General features: G+C 41.9%; 1 protein-coding gene across 6 annotated transcripts in view; it reads right to left on the bottom strand.

The window, feature by feature from the left end:
• The window catches only part of MLLT3 (MLLT3 super elongation complex subunit), a 146,144-nt gene that overhangs the window by 57,910 nt on the left and 61,077 nt on the right, over positions 1 to 27,157 (bottom strand). For 5 of the 6 annotated variants that reach the window (XM_038170965.2, XM_038170964.2, XM_038170969.2 and 2 more), the window contains 2 exons: positions 20,032 to 20,114; positions 16,014 to 16,157 (listed from right to left, as the gene is read on the bottom strand). In XM_038170965.2, coding sequence (XP_038026893.1) covers positions 16,014 to 16,157; positions 20,032 to 20,114 — 227 coding nt within the window. The remainder of the gene's footprint in view (positions 1 to 16,013; positions 16,158 to 20,031; positions 20,115 to 27,157) is intronic. The other variant, XM_038170967.2, reaches the window with a different exon arrangement.

A 27,157-nucleotide genomic window follows, 5' to 3' on the forward strand; every position in this document is an offset into this window, starting at 1 on the left:
TACAGCTTCAAGGCATTTCCTCAGGTCCTATTACTGGTCAGAAGGTACAGAGCTCAGCACCTTCCCCTCCGCTCCCCTCATGAAGAAGTTGTAGGTAATAATAGTAAGGTCTCCCATCAGTCTTCTTCAGGCTTAACAATCCAAGTGACTTCAGCTGCTCCTCATACATCTTCTCCTGTACATCCTTTACAATATTTGTTGCCCTACTTCAGACACTATTTTTGTTATAATGTGGCACCCAAAACTGCACACAGCACTTGAGATGAGGCCACACCAGTACAGAGCAGAGTGGGACAATCACTTTCCTTGACCAGCAAGCAATGCTGTGCTTGATGCGCCCCAAGATATGGTTGGTCCTCCTGGCTACCAAGGCACACTGCTGGCTCATGTTCAGCTTGCTGCTGGTCAAAACCACCAAGTCCCTTTCTGTGGGGCTGCTCTACAGCATCTTGTTCCCCAGTCCATACGTATAACCAGGGTTGCCCCTTCCCAGGTGCAGAATCTGGCACTTGCTCTTGTTGAACTTCACAGTGGTGGTGACTGCCCAGAAGGATACTGTAAGAGACAGTATTAAAAGCTTTACTGAAATCCAGAAAGATTACATTGACTGGCTTCCTTTGGTCAACTAGCTGGGAGATCTTGTCATAGAAGAAAATTATGTTTGCTAGACATGACCTTCCCCTAGTGAACCCATGTTGGCATTGACCAATGACTGAGTTGTCCTTTGTGTTTTTCAATAACTCCCAGAATAATCTTCTCCATAATTTTACCAGGCACTGAAGTGAGACTGACAGGCCTGTAATTGCCCACATTTTTTTTGCCCTTTTGAAAACTGGGACCACTTTTGCCAGCTTCCAGTAAAATGGGACATCTCCAGATTCCCAAGACCATTGAAAAATAATTGAGAGAGGTCCCACAATGACATCAGCCAACTCTCTGAGTACTCTGAGATGAATCCCATCATGGCCCATGGACTTGTATAGATCCAGGTGGAGCAGCAAATCCCGCACAAGTTCAGGGTTAGCAAGGAATTTATCATTCCCACAGTCAGAGTCCTCCAACTCAGGGTAGCAGGAGTCACAGAGCCCATCGCTGGTGTTGAAGAGACGAAAAAAATGCACCAAACACCTCTGCTTTGTCTATCTCCCTATTTGTTATGTGACCATCCTCATTAAGTATCAGACCAATGTTTGCTCCAGTCCTCCTTTTCCTGTTAACATACTTCAAAAAGCCTTACCAAAACACTTTGAATATGACCATCCATACAATTCGTTACCCACCGAGTGGTCCGTCCATCTGATTCATGTCTTTCGAATTGAGAGACAAGGATATCATGGTGTGAATGATATCCTTTGCACAAGTCTAGGTAGATAATGTCAGTTGCTCTTCTGCTAATCCTGTAACCCCATCATAGGCCACCAGATTTGTCAGTCACAATCTGCCCTTAGTGAAGCCATGTTGGCTGTCACCAAGCACTTCCCTATTTTCCATGTGCCTTTTCGTGTTTATTCCCCATGCTACATGCATTTTCTTGGAGACATTTGAGTTGGGCACCCGATGAGGCTGACTGGCTGGAGTGGCTGGAACTCCTTTGTGCTGCCCTTCAGGTGCTCTCCTGCTGACCTGTGACCCTTCTCCAGACTCTGGGCACCTACCACTGACACTGGTGTCCAGCTGGGAGAAGCAGAATGGATTGAGGCTCCCCTCCCCATGCAACTCTAGTTTAAAGGGAGTCAGAGAGGGAAATTGACTGGTGGATGTGTACTCTACCCTCTCTGAAACAGACTCAGGAGCCTGCCACAGCACAAGAGAAGACAAAAATCCCCGCATCCCACCAGGCAGTAAGAGGGGACCTAGGCCATGGGGGGAATGGAGGCAGGTTCCTGTTTGGGGTGGTAGGCGAGCCCTGTCCCTGCCCACCTCACGTTCCCATCTACCCTTACGGAACAGGTATGAGGGTCTAGAACACGACAGTCAGAACAATGAAGTAGACGAAAGCCCGTCCCAGTTCGAGACGGTGACTAAGGCAAGGCAACCTACCCCCTGCACTGCCACATCGTCTGTCAAGAAACACAGAAGGGTTATTGTCATGGGGGACTCCCTTTTGAGAGGGACAGAAGGCCCAATATGCCTACAGACCCAACCCACAGGGAAGTCTGTTGCCCCCTGGAGCTTGGGTGAGAGACTTTGCTAAGAAAGTCAAGTGCCTGGTACGGCCCACCGACTATGACCCACTACTGGTCTTTCAGGCTGGTAATGATGAGGTAGCCACGAGAAGTCAGAGGCAATCAAAATGAACTTTAGGGCTTTGGGGCAACTACTCAAAGGATCAGGGGTACAGGTTGTGTTTGCCTCTGTCCTTCCGATAGGGGGGATCGATGCTGACCAGCAGGCTGATGTCATAGCTGTACCTCTCTCAATTACTTTTCAACGATCTTGGGAATGCAGAGAGGTCCCAGTAGACTGTAAGGTGGCAAATGTTGTCCCAGTTTTCAAGAAGGGTAAGAAAGAAAACCCTAGCAATTACAGGTCTGTCAGTCTCACATCAGTTCCTGGTAAAATTATGGAGATGATGATTCTTGACGTTACTGAGGCGCACCTTGGGGACAATGCAGTCATTGGTCCCAGCCAACATGGGTTCATGAGGTCCTGCCTAACAAATTCGATTTCCTTTTATAAGATAACCCATCTAGTTCACCAAGAGAAACCAGCTGATGTGATCTTTTTGGACTTCAGCAAGGCTTTTGACACAGTTTCTCATAGGATCCTACTGGACAAAATGTCCAGCATACAACTTAGCAAAAACATCATATGATGGGTGAACAATTGGCTGATGGGCAGGGCTCAAAGGGCTGAGGTAAATGGGGTCACATCTGGCTGGCGGATGGTCACTAGTAGGGTCCCTCAAGGCTCCATTTTAGGGCCAGTCCTCTTCAATGTCTTTATAAATGATTTGGATGTAGCACTAGCAGGTGTTTTGAGCAAAACTGCTGATGACATGAAACTTGGAGGAGTTGTGGACTCAGATGAGGGTGGAAAGGCCTTGCAGAGAGATCTGGACAGATTGGAGAGCTGGGTGATCACCAACCACATGAAGTTTAACAAAGGCAAGTGCCGGGTCCTGCACCTGGGATGGGGCAACTCTAGCTATATGTACAAACTAGGAGACGAGACGCTGGAGAGCAGCCCTGCAGAGAGGGATCTGGGGTTGTGGTCGACTGCAAGTTGAATATGAGCCAGCAGTGTGCCCTGGCAGCCGGGAAGGCCAACCATATCTTGGGGTGCATCAAGCACAGCATCGCTAGTCAGTCAAGGGAGGTGATTGTCCCGCTCTACTCTGCGCTGGTGCCACCTCACCTCGAGTACTGCGTGCAGTTCTGGGCACCACAGTACAAGAAGGACATTGAACTGTTGGAGAGTGTCCAGAGGAGGGCTACGAAGATGGTGAAGGGCCTAGAGGTGAAGACGTACGAGGAACGGCTGAGGGCACTGGGCCTGTTCAGCCTGGAGAAGAGGAGGCTGAGGGGGGACCTCATTGCAGTCTACAGCTTCCTCACGAGGGGGAGTGGAGAGGCAGATGACATATTCTCTGTAAACACCAGTGATAGGACCCACAGGAATGGTGCTAAGCTGAGGCAGGGGAAGTTTAGGGTGGACATCAGGAAGAGGTTCTTCACCGAGAGGGTGGTTGCACACTGGAACAGGTTCCCCAGAGACATCACTGCACCAAGCCTGTCTGAATTTAAAAAGCGATTGGACTGTGCACTTAGCCATGCAGTCTAAACTTTTGGGCAGACCTGTGTGCCTGTGCGGTGCCAGGAGTTGGACTTGATGATCCTTATGGGTCCCTTCCAACTTGGGATATTCTATGAAAGCCCTGCTCACCATCTTGGCAAGCCAGTGACTGAAGATGTTCTTCCCCTCCTCTAAAATGTGGACCACATCAGCCCCATCAGACCAGGTTTCTCAAAGTGAGTCCCATGGTCTAAGTAGCTGAACCTGTTTGTGGCAGTAGCGCGGTAACTATCTGTTGATTTGCCCATTCAATCCCTCTTCACTTTGACTGGGAGGACTGATGAAAAATCTGCCTGAGCTCCCGAGTCCCTTAACGCTGCTGCCAGGGCTCTGTAGTCCTTGGCACTCCACAGGCTGCTCCTGGCTTTATTGTTGATGCCCATGTGAAACAACAGCAGTAGATAACAGTCAGTGGACTGTATGAGTCTTGGTAGTCTCTTGGTGACATCCCTGATACAAGCCCCCAGTAAGCCTCTAGGGTGTGTCAGGTTGGATGCCTCTGTACATCTCAGAAGGTCCATTACCTTATGAGATGGGACCATTACCTGTCCCATTTTCTTGGTCACGATGGTTGTTATACAGGGGAACATATCAGGCTGCCTTAATTAGTTCCAGCTCCTTATTCAGCCACACCTGATGTGATGGATCTTTCCTCTTCAAGCTGCAGAGCAGGGAAGCCGTACTGCAACCTCAGGCACCTCAAGCCTCCCACTCGGCCAGAAGGAAAGTCTTCCTCCAAAGACGCACTCTCCCAAAAAAACCCACGCACTGTGCCCTGGTCACTGGTGCTCCCTAGGGCTGCCTGTCATGGCAGTGGGGGTTTTACAGTGCACAGCAGCTCTGTACAAAGGTGGCTGGCAGCTGTGGAAGCTGTCTGATCACACAAGGATCACAGAGAAACAGGAGAAAACTGCCTGATGAAATGAAGGATATGGCTTAGTCAATACATAATGCCTGATAGGGTTTCAGGGGATCATTGTTAGAACTGAATGTGTTAAAGGTATGATGGCTTCTTCACAGCTGACGGAGATTTCCAAAACCTCAAACATTCTCTGCTGAAACTGTCATAAAAAAAAAAAAAAAAAAAAAAAAAAAAAAAAAAAAAAACTAAGCCACTAAAAGAGAGAAGGAGATGAAAAAACATCCTTGTCCTAAGTCCTACAAATAGTTGGTAGCAAAAAGACTCTAATGCTGAGTGGTTGTATCAGGCATGAACGACTGCAATGCTGGAAGAGACCAACAAGCAGCTACATGGTATGACAAAGATGGTTTCTCAAAAGGAAACTTGATAGTGCTGGGCAGCTCTCCGTGTTCTTGGCCACGCTGTAACAGTGACATAAGAAAACAGTCAGGGAATCTAAACACTAGGCTGAAAAGGACACTTGCAATGCAAGTTTCACTGGTAGCATATTATTCAAGGCTTCCAATATCAAACTTGGCAGTACGTAGAAAGGCAGTCTCAACACAAACTTGAGAATAAAACAGGAAAAATGGCCATCACTAGCAAGCCTGCAAACTTTGGAAGGGATACAGTATCTGAATAAAACATGCTCTACGTAAACTGTCAAGGAATTAAATTAGCACTTAAAAAATTAAAGGCAAACTTTAAAGCATGAGACTACAGAGATGCAGGGAAGCATAGAAAAAACAGATTGGGATAGTACATCTTTCTAGATACAAAGAGGAAAAAGAAATTCAGGCAAGAAACAATACAGTCTGAACAACGAGTTCTGTTTTAGTACACAACTGTGTTGGGTCTGTCTGGGATGGAGTCACCTTTCCCTGCAGCAGCCCACACAGTGCTGTGCTCTGCACTCGTAGCTGGAACAGCACTGATATCACTCCAGTGTTGTGTCCATTGCTGCATGGTGCTGGCACAGCATCAGGACTCCTTCCAAGCCCCCAAAAGCCAGCAGGCTGGGGGTGGGCAACCGATGGGGAGGGGACATCGCCAGGACAGCTGACCTAAACTGACCAAAGGGATATTCCATAACACCTGATGTCACACTCAGCAATAAAAAGGGGGGCTCTCGTGGAGGAGGGGGCTGTTCCTCCTGAACAACCACTATGCATTTTGAGGCCCTGCTTCCCAGGACGAGGCCGAACATCACTCGTTGACAGAAAGTAGAGAATTTTTTTTCCTTTCTCTCTGTGCTTCCGCGTGGCCTTATCGTTTTGTTTTTTTTTTTTTTCTTTTCTTCTTTTTCTCCCTATTCCCTTTCCCTGTAATTAAAACGTCGACCAAACGTCGACCTCTTTGTGTTGTATTTTCTCCCCCTTCCTCTTTGAGGAGGAGGGAGTGAGAGAGCAGTGGTGGTGGAGCTCGGCTGCCCACCTGAGTAAAACCACCACAGTCCTTTTTGGCGCCCAACATGGGGCTTGAGGGTTGAGGTAACAGTAGAATTGGTTGAAGTATTTACAACTAACATACTGCTAGTCACAATGTTCAGTTTTATGTTAATATTTTTCTGTGTGATTATGTTGTATGTAGTCCTTTCTCTGTTCTCTTTCTTCCTCTACATCCGATCAGAGAACATGCTGAAATTTGTGTTTGGTTTCTTTATCATGCTGTGCTGTAACATGCCAGCCTTCAGTTTCATCTGGTACTCAGGCCCTGCATTGTTATCATTCTTGTCTCCTGGAGATTATCTTTTTGGAAATATTAAGAATTACAGTGCCTTCTTTTTCTCCCCTAGCAGTCAATCCGTGAATAATATCAGGGGTGGTGCCTTCTTCTCTTCCAGTGGGCTAATTGCAGCAGCCTTTGAGTATTTTGGATATCCTTGGTCAGATGTTATCCTCCTATTACTACTTCTAGTGTTTGTCTTTCTCCCTAAGGTCAAACAATTTATTAAGAATATCATCCAAGGACCTGCCCCGAGACAAAGTAGTTGTGGGTGGCAAGATGGGGGGGGGGGGGTTATGGGCAGGTACCTGTCACGGTTTTCTCCTCTGATGGTTCTTAACTTCACCCCTGAACAAGTTTAAAATCCAAGAAAACAGCTATAATGTTTGAAAGACGCATGCCCAGATCCTGGCAATACCAGAGAACTCCACCAGCTTGCTGCACTCTGCTGGGGTCTGGCTTACGCCTATCAAATGTCAATTAACATTGCCCAGCACCCTCAAGGGGATAGGGAAGTTTCTGAATTCAATGATGAGATAACACACACTGTGACCAGCCCTGAGGACCAACCAACTATGCTGTCAGTTGCCCCTATAGCCAAGACAAAACAATGGAAACAGATGTCACCTCATTTAGTAAGGGAAGAAGCTCCTCCTAAGGAGGAGGGAGAAGAGGAAAAGGCAGGCAGCTCTAAAGCAGCAGCATTATGGCAACATCAGGAAGAAGAGATCGAAATCATAAATGAGTCAGAAACCACTCGATCTCTATCCTTGAGCAAGTTGTGAGAAATACAAAAGGATTTCAGTCGTCATCCGGGTGAGCACATGGCTGCTTCGATGCTGGGACACTGGGGCCAATAGCCAAGAGCTGGAAGGCAAAGAAGCCAAGCAGGAGGGATCCAAGCAGGATCCCTCTCTAGAGAAAGGCTCATTGATAGAGTAACTGGGAGAGAGGGGCACAGGTTCTCAGCCTCTGGAGGTGACTCCTGGCAGCTGTGAAAGAAAGGTATCCCCACAAAGAAGATATTGTATATCAAGTAGGCAAGTGGACCACTATGGATAAAGGTCGCCAGCACCCACGGTAGTTAGCTGTGCTGGAGATATTTATAGCGGTTTGAACAATGCCCAGACACCTAAAGACCCTGATGAAGTCCAGTGCACAGCATCCATGTGGTGGAAGTTTGTATGGGCTGCACGCTCATCACATGCCAGCACACTGGCAGCAATGGGTTGGGAGGAGAGGATGGGGCCAACTGTGGATAACATGTCCAACCAGCTCCATAAATATGAAGAAAATCTCTCTGCCCCAGTATGGGCCTGCATTTCAGCTGTGGAGAGACTGTCCCAACGGTTAGAAGAACACATAGTTTCCTCCTCACCTAGACGGGAGAATCTTGCAGCCATTATGTGCCAGCAGTCTCTGGCTCAAGCAAGGGACAATCCGGGACACACACCGCAGGGTACCTTGTGATTTTATTTACATGACCACGGGGAAGATATGAGGAAGTGGGACGGTGAACCGACCTTGGCCCTAGCTGCTCAGGTACGTGAGCTGCAGAAAGATACAGCAGCAAGAAAAGGGGCCTCTAAGAGAATTTCTGTTTCTGTTTCCAGTTGGGCAGTCCCCCAGAGGCAGTAGAAGGGCTAGTATTACTCCTGACCTTCACGAAGAGACCTCTGCTTCACATTTGGAAGAATTAATTGATAGATACTCCAACCAGGACTAGTGAGGCCCTGCCTCTGGCCAGGTAGAGGAGAGGGACAACTGGATTTACTGGACTGTGTGGATTCGATGGCCTGGCACACCGGAACCACAGAAATATAAAGCTTTAGTGGACACAGGCGCACAGTGTACCCTAATGCCGTCAGGCCACCAAGGGGCAGAACTCATCTCTATCTCTGGAGTGACGGGGGGATCCCAAGAGCTAACTGTATTGGAAGCTGAAGTGAGTCTAACTGGGAATGAGTGGCAAAAGCACCCCATCATGACTGGCCCAGAGGCTCCATGCATCCTCAGCATAGACTACCTCAAGAAAGGGTACTTCAAGGATCCAAAAGGGTACTGGTGAGTAGATAAGTTATTTCATAAGACATATAAAAAGTTAGTGAGTGAAGCCAACTCCCGAGAAAGCCAGCCTGAAATCTGCTAAATACGGAGAGGTGATGACCACAGGTCAGAGGATACTGGTCAAGACGAAGACAGACCAATGCCAGCACTGATTAATAGAACAGCCACCTGATATGAATGAGCAAAAACAGGAGAAAACAGAGATGTCCACTGATGTTATTCCTTGTCCTGCTCCAAGGACTATCAACTCCAGCAGCACCATAGACTGCAGTTAACGCACAGTTTTGAGAGGGGAGTTATTTTAATAATCCAAGTCAGACACACATTCCATCTCACTTCCTCCATGAAAGCAGAGCTGGAGCATCAGTGTAGGCAGCTCCTCAACACAGGATAATAAATTGGAGCAAGAGAAAACTACTTTATTTTTTTTTTTTTTAATGCTGTAACTAGGAAATTTCCTATACCACTGTTAGTAAGCCATTCCTTAAAAAAGTTTTAGCTTAACATAGGAAAGAGTTAACATCAAAAATAAGGTTTAACAAGATCTCATCCTAATAACACGTCCAATAAAAAATGAAAACAATGCAAGGCTAAATCTTAGTGGAGCATACAAATATGATATTAACATCTTGTTGATATTATCTACTAGAGTTATTATCTCTGACCACAGAGCAAAAGGAAGAGTGTACATAAACTATCTTTTATTCTCATTGCCATCACAGGCAAAAATACAAGATAGTTATTTTTCCTTTTTTAAACACTCTTCCTATCAAATTCCAGAGAAAAATAATATCCTTCTGCCATGTGCGTCACTACGTCATAAACCACTATACACAGACAAGTATCCAAATAGATCTGCTCCCAGTACTTTCAGGCCTCTAGTTCACCAAACATCCACGTTGCCACCTTGCAGCTATCGGACTAATAATTGAAACCTTTGTCTGCCAGTTGTTTTAACTGAAAGGGCAAGGGCAAAGGAAAAGTTAATTGTCCCAAAACACAGTAGGTAAAACAGGTCTTCGTGCTGGGAAGGAACAATTCTACCTGCTTCATCAAGCTGATTCACAAGTTGCCCTCTGATTCACAAGTTGCCCTACAAAAATTGACCTGACCAAGACAAGTGCTATCAACCAACATGTTAAACAACTTGGAGTACCCAGCTATCCAACAAACATTTTTTTTTCAAAACTCCAAAACAACACTTTTCAGATCCCAGTAGAGAAAGCATGAAGAATGGCTTCAAAATGTTCGATGGAAGCTGGTCTTCTCTTACCGATAATTTCTGCAAACATGCATCCTGTGACTCCTGATATGCATTAATCAGTCCTACCATACTACACAGATTCTCACAGTTAAAAAAATTCATGAGCTGTCACAGTTGTTCCACATCAAGACAATCTCCTCAAAGAACATCAGAGTTTCTGCAGGGGAATGAAGCACTATCAAAAAGCTCATCTGTCTCCTACTTTTCCAATACAAGAAGGCCATCACAGCTGGAATAATCTTGCCTCAAAAGAGTCCACACCAAGCTACCTCATGTTTCATTTAATTAGCTGGTAATCCAGGAATACCTCCATACAGCAGTCTTAGACAAGTAGATAAAATTCTCCATAACACGCTGCTGAAACATTTGAATCGTACTTTTAGTCAGTTCTATTACGTATCTGTTAGAATTCCAGGCAAAATAGCCCATTACATTTCTGCAGCACTGAAAATGCAATTATACTTGTCTGGCATACAGAATAAGCCAATTTCTTTGTGTGGTCCTGGGCTGCTGCCACCCCACATCATTTCATGGTGAAGAACAAGTTCATTCACTACTGAAAGCACTAAGAGAAACAACAAACATAATTTCCCTGAACCACAATTATTCCTATTCAAAAAATGATGATAATACCATTAACAAAAACCTACAGCCTAAAGGGAATAGAAAATCTTTTTGAATTCTTTTAAGTTATTTGCTTGAAACTAAAGCAATATATAGTTTAAGAAAACTCAATTACCTAATTATGAAAAGCACAAGCTTAAAGATAATCCCTTCCCTCGAGCAGCATTATACCTGAAGTTGGCTCTGGGTAAAAGCCAACTCTTCCAACTGACACTGAAGAATTGCAAATAAAAAGGAAGGGGAAAGAAGAGGGAAATCCCCATGATTTCATCTTCATTATATGGACAAAGAACACGTTTTAAAACATGTTTTACATAGGTTTCTGGAGTAATTGGAATGATATTTCTAAACTTTAACAGAGTGAAAACAAAAAGATTTGAAAAAAAAAAAAAGGAAAAAAAAGAAAGCAGTGGTTTTGATTTTTTTTTTTTCAGAAAACCTGAATTTCTACTCTGATACCTTTTTTTAAAAAAAAATGCACCCTGTTTAATGTCTTTCTTCCCTCTTGACTCATAAATAGAAACATATTACGTATTAGTTTCTCGGGTACTATGCTTTGAAAGTAGAGGCAAGAATTTCTGAAGTTTGCTCTGGAAATAAAATTTTCTAAGGGAAATGTAATTTACAGTAGATATGGAAAGAGAACAGAGAATTATACTGAATATTTTGACTGAATTTGCTCAGTATACTCTTGAAACCATATTTTTTTCTCCATAAACTTTTGTTAACATTTATGAGAACAAATGAATGTAGGTAAAAGGCAGAGAAAGACCTAAGCATAAATAAAAACTTTTCAGGGCATAGGGGAAAGTTCATTAAGTAAAAAATGTTTCTGAAGATGGCAAACCTTGATGAAGGACTTTGCAAATTGGATATAGCCTCTGTAAAATTGAGCCAAAGGTTTCTATTTATCTCCCTGAGTACAGAAATACATTTTCTGAAGCCAATCTTCCTATAAGGCTAAAAAAGTAATTCTCAGATTCTGGTCATGAGTGGTGCTGCCCAGGGGGCAGTGTTGGGGCCCATGCCCTTTTGTGTCTTCATTGATGATTTAGACAAGGGAACTGAGTGCATCCTCAGCAAGTTTGCAGATTTCACCAAGTTGGGGGGAAGCGTCAATCTGCCAGAGGATAGGAAGGCCCTGCAGAGGGACCTGGACAGCACAGGTCAATAGGAATGGGATGAGGTTCTACATGGCTAAGTGCTGAGTCCTGCACTTTGGCCACAACAACCCCATGCAATGCTACAGGCTTGGGGCAGAATTGCTAGAAAGCTGTGCAGAGGAAAAGGATCTGGGGATGCTAATTGATGCTCACCTGAACATGAGCCAGCAGTGTGCCCAGGCGGCCAAGAAGGCCAATGGTATCCTGGCCTGTATCAGGAACAGTGCAGCCAGCAGGGCCAGGGAGGTGATCGTCCTCTTGTACTCAGCTCTGGTGAGGCTGCACCTCAAGGACTGTTTTCAGCTTTGGGCCCTTCACTACAAGAAGGACATCGAGGCCCTGGAGCATGTCCAGAGAAGGGCTACGAAGCTGGTGAAGGGCCTGGAGCACAAGTCCTGTGAGGAGCAACTGAGGGAACTGAGATTGTTTAGTCTGGAGAAGAGAAGGCTCAGGGGAGACCTTATTGCTCTCTACAGGTACCTGAAAGGAAGGTGTGGGGAGCTGCAGGTCAGCCTCTCTTTGCAGATAACTACTGGTAGGACTAGAGGGAATGGCCTCAAGTTGTGCCAGGGGAGGTTCAGGTTGGAAATGAGGAGATGGTTCTTCTGAGAAAGAGCAGTCAGACATTGAAAGGGGTTGCTCAGGGAAGTAAGTGGTGGTGTCACCATCCCTGGGGGTGTTTTAGGAAAGGTTGGACCTGGTGCTTAGGGACATGGTTTAGTGTCTGACAGTGGTAATAGGGGGATGGTTGGACCAGATGATCTTGGGAGATCTTGTTGGAGATCTTTTTCAACCCTAATAATTCTATCATTGAAAGCCTGTAGTTTGGTAACCTCCTACTAATCAAGACTGAGGGATCATTTATGCTTTAGTTCTCGTGATACCAAATATAACACTAAGACAGAAATATTTCACAGAGTTTATCTTATTGACTGGCACCACTCTAAATATCATACTTGGCTTAGTGGGTAGTAGTATAGCAGTAGTGGATATAGAAACACTGCAGAGTTGTGCAGTTTAATTACCTGGGATATCCAAACGTTACTCTTACTCTCTCAGTGGGCTGCAAGAGAACCAGTCAGACCTTTGGGCACATAATGGACAGGATACATATGGAGAAGGTGTGAAAGGAAACCAGAAGAAGGCACTGGCAATCTCTGTGCTCTTTTTTTTTTTTCTTTTAAGAAATAGCCTATTACTCTGAAAGACAGAAGAACATTGGCTGTAGCAAATATTCCTTGCTAATTTGCATTTGGGATACGATGAGGTATGTGGTGTGAGTGAAGAGCAGAGTCATGAACATCCAAATGACATCTCAAGAAAATTCTGCAGTAAAAAATAAATGTTTAGACAGGACTAAAATGCTTAGACAAGACTATTCTGAAAAAGGCAACATGCAAAGAAATTCCAGGTTCAGCTCCTGAGTGGAAGCCAAATACTTCCAAGAGTAAACGCTAACTACAGCTGTTCTTCTAAGCTTGCTTCCTTAAAACTTATGCCTTGTTTTACATTTAAATGATGTGTTGGGTACATAACATTTTATATAAAGCCTGCACTTTTTCCTTCAGAAGGATGTAGTCTTTGTTATATAAAAATGTTCTTTAAAACTATAAATATTCATGTTTAGTAGCCTACTTCAGTTGAACTGTATCTCCCAACTTTTCCTTGGAGAACAAAACTAATGAGGGGTCTGGGTTTTGAGATGCACAGAAATTAAGTGGTTTACACTATTACTTATAAGCATGTCAGCAGAAGTCCTCCACCTTCAAGTGCTTTTCCTAAAGCTACCATTCAACATTGTGCATTAATATAGTACCTCATTCATTTTGAAGGACATTAACCTGATTTGGCCTGCCTTGTCACTGGTTGAGGAAAATTCAGCGACTCATTACTCTTACTTTTTCTTAGAGGCAGTTGTAAGCTAGCAGTATTAATTACTGATACTTAAGTACCTGCAAATTCTTATATTTTATTTTCCTGTAATTGCCTTTCTCAGCCTAAAGCACTGTAGTTACAGATAAGTTAGTGTATCATGGATTCATTAAACTGTCTATTCTACGTACACTTAGAAGTGAGAGCTAGCTTTCAACAACTAAAACAAAACCCATGGACAATATGTCATAAAAGTATAATGGACCTTTCAATGTTGGGAGATGTAAGCCCTTCATGAAGACCTATAACACTGAGACTGACAGAATGTTATTAGTTCATGTCTCCTGAGTCAGTTGGACATACCCCTAGGTCAGAAAACCTAAAGAGAGAAGCGTGAATGAATGACAGCTTCAAGAAAGAGAACCATTTCTTGGAAGCAGATTGGAGAAATAAAAATAATAATAATAATAAAAAAAAAAAAACAGTTTGCCTCCTCCAGAAGAAAAAAAACTTCACATCATTACCTTTTAAGAATGCTGATACATTCAGGAAAAGACTTCAATTAAAACATCCTGTATTTCATTGTTTACAATTAGGCAGCATTTTTGCCTTTGTTAATTCAAGAAACATAAAATTAGAAGGCACATAAAATGAACAATAAAAGGGGATGTTTAGTGTTATCTTTTTTTTTTTTTTTTCCTTTTTACTCATCCTACTCTGTCAAAGTCCCTGTCAGAATACATTTAGATTTATTACACTTGTGGGTAAAACTTGTTCATTGACAACTGACCTGATTATGATTAATATTAAAGCAGTTGCTCATTAAGTTTTCCAGAGTACAATCCTGATGTTTTATTTGGAAACATGCTAAAAAGACAATATGCTGTCCAGACACTGATACCCTCTCACACCTAATAAATGCAAACACAAAGCACAGCTCATGCTTCCATTTCAATACCACTATAGTAGTAACAGTTCTCTTCTCCAGAGGATAACACGGTCTTTCAGACTATACCTACTACTTACTTTTGCTTTATTTCAAATATCCTCTTCAGCAGACAGAATATTCACAAACTAGCTCCCTCTTATCTTGAGCCCAGAACCTACTGTTGTGTATTAGCATTAAATAGGGCTAACCATTTTTGATACTTTTGACTGCCCAAAACTATAAAGATAAGCATTGGTCTAATGTAGGTACACAAAATGTAGGCTTGCACGTCTCTACTTGTGGCCCACAGGAGGAGACAGAACATACTCCTATTCATCAACATACTAGGGAAGGGAAGCAGCTGACACTCAAGGCTGGAGGAACAAGTTAACAAAATTCTCATGAGACATGGGACAAATGCCAAGTCCTGCAGCCACACAGCCTTGGAAGGAGAGAAGCTTTGGAGGACAGCTCTGGGTGCTGATGGCAGTGAGCTGAGCTGGAGCCAGCCATGTGCCTAAGAAGCAGTGCCTGGGGTGGTGGGACCAGGACATGGCCCTAGAGGCAGGTGAGAGCAGGAGCTGTCCACTCTGCTTGGTGCTCTAGATGCTGCTCCCATTTCTGGGCTCCAGAGTACTGGAAAAACACACAAACAGGCAGAAAGGATGGGAGGCACCAAGGCAGTGGTGCTTGAGGCCTTGCCCTATGAGGTGAGGCTGCGGAGTGAGGCTGGTTCAGCTGGGAGAAGGGGCGGCTGGAAGGGACAGAGGACACGCGGCCGGGCTCTGCCCAGCGGTGCCTGGTGGGGGGGTGGGAGGCAGGGCACAGGCTGAGGCACGAGGGGCTCACGCTGGAGACAAGGAGAAGCCTTTTCCTAACCAGGACAGCCCGGCTGTGGAGCTGGGGCACAGGCAGGTTGGGCCTCTGTGGCCTGGGGGTTTCGTGTCCCGGCTGGGTGAAGCCCTGAGCAGCCCGGCCTAAGCCCAGGCTGAACCTCTTGTGGTTCCTGCCAGAATGAGTGATCCTGCCATTTTGTGAAATTCAGCAGAGCCCTAACAGACAAAATGTCATATAAATATGTTTCTAAAGGTATGACCCTTTCTTCCCTCTGAAGAGGCTAACTTCCTTTGGGCTTTTACGTACACACTAATTCTAAAAAATTGTGAACAAGTATTGGTTAATTTTCTGGTTCAGACTGTGGAATACATATTATATAAAATGCAGCAAGTTTACTGATACTTACTGTTTCTAACTTGTTCTACAACTACTGAATTCATTCTGCTTTATATAAAATAATTTCTCAGTATATGAGAAAAACTTTATGCTCTTATTACTCTCATCAAAATAGCCCTTCAGTATTTCATCTATGGAGTGTCAAGCAAGCAAAGCTTCATGTATAAAAACCTAAGCTCTCTTTTGCAGAAATAAATATGAATCACTTGGGTGTTAAGAGGCATCAGATGCAACTATCTAATTGTGTATTTGAGGTAGGCACATTCTCATTTGTTCACCCATTCAACTTGAAAACAAGCATTGAGCTCTTTTACTAAGTTAATAACAAAGACACTTCATTTAGTTTCACTGCCAGGTCAATCTCTATTACACTAATCATGCACCAGCAATAAGCAGCAACGTCTTTATTGTGATTGCTTTTGACACGGGTGCAGGACTCACCCCTCCTGCCTTTAGCAGCTTTCTTCTGAATTCCTCTGTCGGGTTGTTGAATGTGAGCTTTTCACAGCGGAGGTGATTTACAGGTGGGTGGCCTTCAAGGTGCAGGAATAAGTCATAGTCAAATCGAACTTTCTTAGGTTCTTCCTGAGGGTTGAAAATAACCAGACAGAAAGATCTAACACCAAAACTAACTAAATTGAAAACAAGGGCTACATAAGACTGTCAATTAAAATTAAATTAAGTTGTTTTAAACCATTCTGTGTTCTGAGAGAATTCCTTCTTACACAGCCCATCAGCTGAGCTACAGTAAATCAGAGAAGCTCCTATCAGCCCACAGTAACACATGGTAAAATGCATGGACTTCAAGCTGTCCTGACAAGGCTTAGTTGAAAGTGTTACATCATGTCTGGCATAGGCTAAAGACATGTATAACATGATTCAATTTACACTAGTTAACTCAGTCACCAACATAAAATTTCAATCATTTCTGAGCTGTAGTAAAGACCACACTGCAGTAAATTTGCAGATGCAAATTCTTCCTTAGATCCCAAAAAGTTGGAAAAAAGGCTAAGAATGAGACTGTTGCAGCAAACTGTATTTGAACTCCCATGTATGGTATCTGTTTGTTTATTAATGATACTTCTTTGCTTTGAACTATTGTGGTCAGATAGAATTCAAGTATTCCACCACAGATTCCAAGCATTTAAAGATCTCTGCCACCGTAGTTAAAAAAAAAAAAAAAAAAAAAAAAAGGAGCTGAATGTTCCCTGTACCAATATGGAGAGAGAAAGAACAGGAAAGGCAAATTTATCTTGGAAGAAAATGCTCCACTGTTCTGAGAAATTGTCAGCTGAAAAAGGACACTACAGTGACTAAATAAAACTACACTACAGTGACTGCTAAAACCAGAGAAAAGATATTAAGTACAATTTGTGTTATACATTTACAAAGTTCTGTTCCAGAAGTTTGGAAATAAATTAATAATAATTATTTAATAATAAATAATAACTTAAGCGCTCTTTTAAAGCAACTTTAAATAGCCCTTTCTCCAAGGATCCAGATGTGCAAAAGAAGCCACCAAACCAATGTCAGTCTTTAGGCAGAACACAAGTAAAAGGGTAAATTCAGGAAAGGCTACTAAAAAGGGAGCCAAAAGGCAAGAAGAGGAAGAGACAGCAAAATCTCAGCATATAACCCACACTGTATCTGATCAAAATGTGCTCTGTTCAGTGACAGATATACCAAATGCTTAAAAAATCACATTAAAAAATGTTGTTTTGATTCGGGATTCCAAGGATGCCAAGAACAGGAAGTACAGAAATCTCTAAAAGTAATCTTGTAAAAGTCAAATTTTTCAAGCGCAGTCAAGGGCTCAGCATCCCATCTCTAAACCTGGAGCGGAGACAACAGAAAGAGACCTGAGATAAAAGGCCTGCAGTAGCTTATTTCAGAAAACAGAAGAGAGTAGTTGCCTTATATGGGCTCTTTTCTTCTTCGACCATTTTCAAAGGCTACCATGGATGAAGACATTTCTTATCATTAAAGATGAACACATGATTTCTTGCAAAAAAATTGGAAGCGATTTACTCCCCAGGCTGCTTAGAAAATGGTCATGTTGCTATAGGGAATCAGCTGGTATCAGCAGCTTTATCATGAAAGCAGTTACAAGAATTTACAAACTGAAGTCTTTAAAGAACTCCGTGGAAAGTTAGATGGACAAAACCAATAATTTCAAGTCAAACTTTTACTAAACAAAGCACTCCCTTTAGCACTGCCATTACTTCAAAACAGTCCTGACAGTGAAGGCAGAGTATAGTGCAGTCTATGAACCTTATTCTAAACTGACTGCGTTTTCCAGAGTAGAAGTCTTTCAACCTAAAAGCTTTTTTTCAAGGACTTCATCTCAACAGCTAACAACTATATCCTGATGATGATGATGATGATTACATTTTTGGCAGGGGATCGTTTGTTCTTTCCACAATCCTTTTGGCCTTGGAACATTTTCTGTCAGGGCGAAATGACTATTAGATTTTCTACCAGTTTCTATTTAGTCCTGGGAAGGGGTGCATTTTCTCCCTGATCCACGTGGCATCTTGTACCCCTGCCCTCTCCATTCATTAGGGTTCCTTATGAACCAGGAAAGTTTTCTACCTTGAATAAATGATGATGTTCTGTCTCCTCTTCTTCCTTCTATATCCTATTCTTCAGTTCTGGAATATTTGGAAGTATGGAAGTATCTTGAAGGAAGATGAGTAGCTGAGCCACCAGAAAGCAGTAATTTGCCTCAGGAATGCCAGCTCAAATTTTATGCCACTTTTTTCCTTTGGATTGTACTGGCCCCAGAAACGGTAAGCTGCTACAACTAGCTAGCTGACTCACAATTCAACTGCTGCTTGTTGTATTCCATTACACCAAAATAGGGGCGGGGATGTTTGCAAACTTCCTAATTCTACATGGTGCTTGAGGGTGAGCTGAGTTGTAATTACTGCTGCCCTCTTGATTTCAGTCTAAACAACAACTCCTGAAGAGAACTCCTGAGACGCTCAGGTCTCCACAGTCAAAGGCAATCAAAAGTCTGAATGAAAAACAGAGAAAGAAATGTGGGGTGGGAAGCTTTCTGTAGAGATGCTTCAATGAATCAATGTCTTCTGACTTAGTCCGTCTGGGGTGAGCTTTTAATAGATGAGCTAAAAAGAAGGGTTTGCTTTTCTTTAATAAAATCTGATTTTTTGTAATGAATCAAACTGCTTTCCTATCTGAAACAGAGTTAAAAAGCATTCCGAAGAGGCCAGTCAACTTTGAGACAGTTCTGTTTCCCTATCCAACAGCAAATAGGGTGGGTAGAATGAGCTTTATTCCTCACAGATTGATACAGGGAACATTTCAAAATTAACTTCAAAACCTACAACTTAGAAAGTGCCTTAGCAGAATTATCTACACCTTACACCTCGACAGAGTTTCTGTGAAAGACAATACTGGAACTTCTACCTGAAAGCATACAGAGCTAACAAAGTTGTACTCTAACCCAAATTACGTGAGCCAGGTTCCAGCAAAAAGTCTTATTATGCATCTGTTTTCTTGTGTTTTTTTTTTTAGCTTTTCACCAAGCATTTGACATATTAAAGGTAGTAAAAAAATGACTTGATTAAAATGATGTTATAACTAGGTAAGTATCTTAGAAGCATATGCGAAGTATACTAGGTCCACCAAAACACATGATATACAAAATGAACCTATAATATTGCAATTATTAATTTTTTTCATTAAGTCTAATATCAGGCAAGCTTTCTCTTCTTTAATTCCACCCAAGTCCAATTCTTTTCATCTGAACAAGTTAAGAGTAACACAGAACCCATTATGTACATTCAATGAAATCTCTGTATTTGTTATCTAAAGGACTGCATTTACTGTGCAGTATTTACTTAGACCTTAAATTTGAGATATCAAAATAATGCAAGCATTGTAGAATGACACTAATTTTCGTTTTAAACTATGCCCCCTGGTAATGTTGAGTAGAATCAATGTTCACATATAAGCTAAAAGAATGTTTATGAAGACTTAGGACACACGATTAAAAGATTCTCTATCAAAGACCAAAAATGTGAACAAATTATAAAGATCAGCAATACTTACAACAGAACAATGGGTTCATTATGAAATCAACATGATCAAGATCAGCTTCCTTTCTTCAAATTTTAAAGTGGCTTTTGAGTTTTCTGAAGCATTATTTAAAGCCTGTCTACTTCTGAGTAATATGTGTTTTTCTAAATAACTACTGAATAATTCATCTTCTTTAATTTATTAGGTAATCCTAACTTCAAAGAGTTATCTACTAAATACAGTTATATATTTCTAAACATTAGTGATTTTGAATTAAAAGCAGTTACAAATGCATCCTTAAACATTAATTATAACTGTGTTTATGAATTAAAACACACATCTTAAAAGACTTCCATATAGTTTTTGTTTTATTTTGTTTGTTTGTTTTTTCTCTTTTAAATGAAAAGTGATTCCTTACCTTATTTTTGAAGTAAACCTCAATTGGCAAAATGAAACCAGCATACCCAGATTCTTCAACTTTGTAGGGAGGATCCTTACACACTGAAAATGAGAAAAACATCTATTTAACAGAAAGATTTGAAAACAAACAAAACTTGAGTAAATAATCTGCAACAACACTTCCTTGAAAACATCATTAGAAAACTGCACACGCATAGTAGGACATATTTTTTCACATATCCTACTGGCCACACTTCCTGTGACACAGACCAGAAAATGGTTGGCCTTCTGGGCTGTAAGCCTGCACTGCCAGCTAATGCTTAGTTTTTCATTCACCAACATGCCCAAGTCATTCTCATCAGGGCTGCTCTCAATCCCTTCTCCATCCAACCTGCATTCACATTTGGGATTGTCCTGACCCAGCAGCAGCACTTTGCACTTGTCCTGGAAACTTTATGAGGTTCACATAGGCTCACCTCTCAAGCCCATCCAGCTCCACCTGGATGGCATCATCCCTTCTCTCCAGAACTTTGACCATACCACACAGCTTGGTGTCATGCACAAACTTGCTGAGGATGCACTGAATACCACTGTCCACATCACTGATGACAAAGATGTTAAACAGTACTAGTCCCAGTACCGACCCCTGAGGGATATGACTTATTATTGGTCTCTACCTGGACATCAAGCTTTTAAGCCATTGCTGTGAGAATGGAAAATTTGGAGGATTCCATCCTGATAAATTTACATATGTAGAGGGCAAGAGATTGCCCTTCATGCATTCATAACCTAATACTAATAAAAGCCTAATTCTAATGAATTTAATTTAAATAAATACTTAAATTAGAAGTAATGGCAATAAAATAAAAATCTGTATTGTCAGGGCAGGCAGTGGGAAAGTGTGCAATAAAACATGATCAGTTTACAGTATGTACTGAGAACACTGAGGGTGGTTAACTGTTTCATTATGTTAAAACAGTACCGGGGTTTACCCTATAGGATTCAGAAATCTTACATAGCAGAAGGTTTTACCAGGTCCAATGTAAAACATTTACCTTCAAGTTTCAGTTAAATGCAGAGGCTTTTAGTTCCATGAAATCCCCATTGTACTCAGCTTGAGCTCTCTGACAAATGGCAGTAGCCTGTCAAGTCAAGCTGGTGACAAAAAGCACGTCTTTAGAGAGCTTGAAACAGAAGCCTTCTCTTCCTCTTCAGCTGTATGACAACTTTTATAAAGAACCGATGTTCAGGTAACAAATACAAAGACAGGCTGACCTTGAGAAACCATCTAACTCCTGCAGCACAAACTCACACACTTCCAGTGCTGCACTGATATGCACAACTACAGTCACGTGCCATAACATCTCAGCAACACCACAGGACACTGACAGTGTCTCTGCTGAAGACTCATAGAAGGATGCAATTCATACACAAGGACTGACTTTTTCAGAAAGTTGCTCGAGCTCTTTCAGTACTGGCTGCCTGAAGGAAACTTCACACTGCCACATGGGTCATTGTTGGCTGGTACGAGTGCTCTTTTCAGAATTGCTTTCTAGCTGCTCACTGCACTGTATCAGGTGCAATTTAAACTATTCATATACATCATTTGAAGCGTGTCTTGCAATTAACTGTACAAGGCTGAAATACCAATATTACTCTTCTTTAGCAAAGTGTCATGGGTGGGCACTTAGCACCTTCTGTCATCCCAGAAAGATGACCAGGTCTATCCAAAACATCCAGAAAAATAACTGCTACCATATTCTCCACAGCACGATCAGCACGTCAGCTTTCTGAGGACATGCAAGCTCGGTTAATCTCCAAGTCAACGAACACAGAAGTTTTTCCTACTACCTCACCATTCTCCTCCTGCTTTGCTAGCACTAACCTCACACAGTGACTTCAAGAATAAGGAAGACTCCAAGTCCCTGCTCACCTACTGCAGTTGTCTATCACTACCCAACTTTACGCAGTCAATGGAAAAGGAAAAGGATGATAAAAATGGAGGAAAAATAATCTCCTTTACAGAGTTGTTCTTGAACACCATACGCTTCCAGCAACAGAACTTATTTTGCTTCTCTTGGCAGGAAACAAGAGGACATGTAGTTAAAGTGGGATTTGAAAATATCTTGTAAAAAAAGTTAAGATGATAGGTCAAAACTGAAAGGTAGCTTCAGATAGACAAAGCTTTTAAGGCAGAAACTAAACATTTCAACTTAGAACCTCAAAGTAATAGTATATCACCTTATGCTGACATGTCTTCCCTTACGCAGGCTTTGTAGCATCTGAAAACATCAATTTAATAGTCCTAGTTAAACATAGTTTACTAGGAGTTTACAGTAACACATACTGACAGCTTTTCAAAGATAGAGTAGCCCTCCTGCTCCTCCTTCACACTCAGAAGATACCCTAAGGGGAAAGCCTTCCTGGTATTATTTGAATGCCATTATAGATGTAAAGACAGAAGACTGAAAGCCACTTAAAACAAGAAGATATTAAACATGAGATATTTATCCAGATGGAAAAATAAAAACTTTAAAAACTGTAATACATTAGCTGCTACAGATATTTCAGGCTCCATTACATAGTATGCCACAAATCACATTTCAATTTTTTTTTTTGAAGTCACATCAACTTCTTCCTGAGCACTTAATTGGTGCAGAAAACACTGTCAGCATAAATATTTTTCTTTTTCCTCTCTCAAATCTCTCTTCCTTCAGATTTACACAGCTGTAAGCAATACTGAATAGTACCCTGTCAAAGTTTCACATTACAGTTCCAAAAATAAAGTCTGTTATACTTGCAGTCTTTGTTGAAACTTGGGCAATGGGCTACAAAACCTCTAGCACAAGGAAACTACTCTGTGTGCCTTCCCAAACCAAAAGGCGGGCTTCTGAAAAGATAGAATTCTACAGTCTTGTGGTTGAAAGCTTCCTGGAAAAAAAGAATTAACTAACTGAGCAAAGCTCCATGAGCATAGACAACAACTACAGTGAAGGCTGTGACAATTTTCTCACCTTTCTTGTGGATGCTGCTATTATACATACTGGCAGAAGCAGCACCTTGGTACGGTCTGCACAAATACCCACTGGTGTAAGCTCTTTTTTGTTTTGTTGAACTGTCACACCTAGCAAACAGGGTTCCTATAACAGCATGTGTAGGTTAACCAACAGGCAACCATCCTAGCAAAGTTTGGGGAGTGAGAAAGCGATAGGTACCAGGAGTCAGGTAACCCACAGAAGAGAGAAAAATAGTAGGAGAGAAAAAAGACACTAGGATAAAGAAAACAAAAAACAAGAGCAATTTTGTCATGTTCAGACCAACAGAGTACAATCAGCAACAGAAATTAGGATGGAGTGATTCTGAAGACAGAAGAACCCAGAAGCTCTAACAGGCTTCTCAAAGCACATTAGAAAAGCAGCCACTCTGGACCAACCAGGTAAGCAGAAAACACTGCCATGCTAGACAACGTCCTCCTCAACCAGAAGGAGGGAGGCATTTCCCCAGTGATTGCTCCACCCCTCTGAAGTGGCACCCACAAATCTAAGTACCAGAGAAACAATGGCTCTCGAATAAAGCTATCACTAAGAGTTAATAATTCTGGTCAGTTTCTGCTACACACACACCACCACCCGCCACTCCTCCTTGCCCAGTGGAAACAGTTTACATGGTGAAAAGGCATTTCCTTCCCCTCTCCTACATACTTTGGATAGGTGTTCCAACTTCAAGGTAGTCTCTGTGTTACTTAAGGCCCTATAGATTCCTACAGATCCAGTAAAAAAAAAAGTAGTTCCTGCACTGAGAAAATAGTTCCAGAGAGTATCATTGCTGTGATGCAGCAAGAAGCAGCCAGCAATAAGAGTAACCATAGTTCACTTATAACAGTGTCTCCTCTCATGAGAACTATAAGGGTCAGGCAAAGTAAAGGAAAAGCAAGAATATGTAGATTTATGAAGGCCCAATGCTCTCAGAAAAAGAAAGAAAAAAAAAAAAAAAAAAAAAGCACATTTTGTTTCCTGCGTAAGGCAAGATTTGTAACACCATGCTGTTGTTGTACCTTGGTCAGAATTCAGGATCCTCCATAAAGGAAAGCTTCAATCTTACGTATTTGAAAATGCATTTGCTAAACATCAAACTCCAGCCCCCTGAGGCAATTTTAGGTGCAATTTTGAAATAAAAGTTATATAATTGTGTTGCATAGATTCCTAAGTCCATCCCATCTGATCATACTTTCATTTTACTTCTAGAGAAATGTTACTACAACAAGCAGCAACGCTGGTATCCTTCAGGTTGAAGAGGAACTTAAACAGGGCTCTAACTATAGAAAAAGCAAGAACTACACCAAATTAGTATAGCAAAATAATGCATGGGAGCCCCAACCTATGTGAAACTGAGAGACTACACAAGCTGTTAAACTTGTCCTAGGACAAGAAGCAGTTCTCACATAGGCGAAAAGCCATTGTTCCACAATGCTAGGGAAGCACACACGTGTACATCTGTTTGAGTGCCACTGCACAGGTAGTGGCTTATAGTAACACAGAAACCTCAGGTGCTCACCTACACTGCACTGTCAATTTCCCTTGATACAGGATTATTTAGACACTCAGCTACAGTACTAGCTGTATTAAATACACTTCTGAAATAATAGGAACAGGCAGGAACACGTTGGCTATGCTGTTATGTTCACTCTGACCAGCTTTTCCACACACACATACCATTGCAGTAATCTGCAGCTGATAAAAATACTTGAAATGCTCCTCAACCAGAACATGCCTTACAGAGACCAACTGCAAATATCAATGTGCATCTTTAAATTAAAATTGCAATGACATTATTATCACTTCTGCATGATTTTATTAACAAGGATTTGTTACAAGACCTCAGGACCTGTTCTGGTAATATTGTTTGTTACGCTCACTCTGCACGAACAGATGCAAGCGCACAGTTCTCATTCAATGCACTCTACAACTAAATTCTGGTAATGTCAACTTAATGAATTACCCAAGATTACAGCGTGCCAGGACAGGATTTGTAGATCTGGATTATCTATGTCCCCTACTTGTCAGGGCAATATGCCTTCTCCACAGCTCGCATAAATGGATTAATTCACTTCTCTCAGATGTTTTGCTTCTTTATTCCACAAGTGAAGCACTACGTTTTCCATGTATGCATTCCCGTGTGTTGCATCAGACATGAACTGGCACCTAAAGAACACACACAAACCAAGCCACAAGGATTCATTTTTTATTAGTAGTAACCGCACTGAGGCCTGTGGAAATGACAACAACAAAATTGTGGTAATAGCCATCAGTTTTAAAAGCTTTAACAAGAGATTTGTTTGCTACTCCAGCACCAAACACTTTATTGTGTTTATTCCTTGATGAAAAATACAGACAGGGTGAGTAAAGAAAGCAGAAGTTCTTTTCATGCGGATGCTGGCAGAACAACATCAGGGACATGCAGAACTGACTGTTACAACTCACAGATATTTTGTACACACAGCAGAATAGCCGATGTGGGTCCTTGCAGGAACTGAAGACTTCTGACACAGAACTGGCTTGACTGTAAGTTTTTTGCACTGGTACTTTATAGATTCTTGCCTATAATTTGCTCACATCACTCACCCTTCAACCAACTTCCCTGCAAATTATCATCTTTGTTAAGGTACATCTTACTATAAAGGTATGGTATTTAAAGGAATGGTATTTATTTTCAGATGAAGGCAGACTGCAGGACCAAATCTCTCCTGACCTAAGAAGTTGTTTTTAAATATTCAGCTGTGATTTCTACAGAAGCTTTTTGACCTCGGTATCTACTACCACATCTTCCCAGATAGTGGGCTCCAGTGCTTTGACTCTATACAAAACGAGGCAAGGGAGAGTAGCTTACTTCAGGCATACCTCAGTCATTAATACCAACAAATTGCCAGGCAGGTTCAAACAGCAGCTAGCAAAAATTACTGAGTTCAATGCGGGCTAAACAGTAGCTCACACTAGGAATAAAGTGTTCCCATTTGCTTAATATCTTATGCTGACAAGTCTTTCATGAGACATATACAACACTGAAATGAAAGTACGGGGGGATGTGAGAGAAAATTAAAACTAAGCTGTCAGCATTGTGTTTACAGTCTCATTAACTTCCCTACCCCACATACCAACCTGCCTACATCCCCACTGCTCTACCAGTTGGATCAGACGGCACAATAAACAAAGTGAACCCTAACGAAGACATGGAGCGACATTTTCTGTATATAATATCTACATATTGACCATTGGATACTGTCATCAACTGAAATCAAACATACAGAAAACAGGAGGAAGGAAAGCAGAAAAACTTCTGTCATGACCAAAGGCTTTCCAAATCCAAGTCTTACTGGACTTCTTATCTCAGCACTGGCCTTTAAACATGGCGAAGAGACCTGCAGAGAGGGTTTCTTAATCCCTTCAAAACCAGACTGAAAAAAGTTTTTAAACATGGCTAAATATTAAAGTTGAATTAATGCCAAGTTAGAACTCTGTACTCGCCCCTTAATTCTGCCCCTTCGCACATGAAGGCAGCAATAAACCTTGAACGCTCAGCTGCCAGTTTCTGAAACACAGCAGAGAGCTCCCTACATCCCCCAGCTCAGGTGCAGCAACTTGCAGTTTTGCATTTACAATGCTCCCAGTAATTCAGAAGACTTTACAGGTGTTTTTACGTAATTTAATGATTCTCATCACATATATACTACCTGTCTGCATGTCCTAGGAAAAAAAAAAAAAAAAAAAAAAAAAAAAGATAAAGCAGTAAATTCAACAGATCTAGGAAGTCCTAACTTGACTTTTTTCTGCAGCATATACTGTGTGCTTTTTAAAAATACAATCACTTTTGACAAACTGAGATGAACCAGGACACCTAAAGTATCTTCACTATTTCAAAACGCTGTGCAAGCCCATTCAATGCACAGATGCTGCAAACCATAAAGGAGAATGGAATCTGTACTGCCAGAGGACAAGCAAGGGCTACCTTACCTTGGAAATTTCCTTTCATGTTAATTTCAACAGTATAACCTTATTTCCCAGTTTTGCTGAAATGGGAGACAAGTTGGGGAGGACTAAAATGGTCCTCTCACATATCAGATTCTGGACCGACACTGTCTGGTAGCAAAA

This window comes from Anas platyrhynchos, chromosome Z (assembly GCF_047663525.1).
Source record: "Anas platyrhynchos isolate ZD024472 breed Pekin duck chromosome Z, IASCAAS_PekinDuck_T2T, whole genome shotgun sequence".
NCBI classification, from domain to species: domain Eukaryota; kingdom Metazoa; phylum Chordata; class Aves; order Anseriformes; family Anatidae; genus Anas; species Anas platyrhynchos.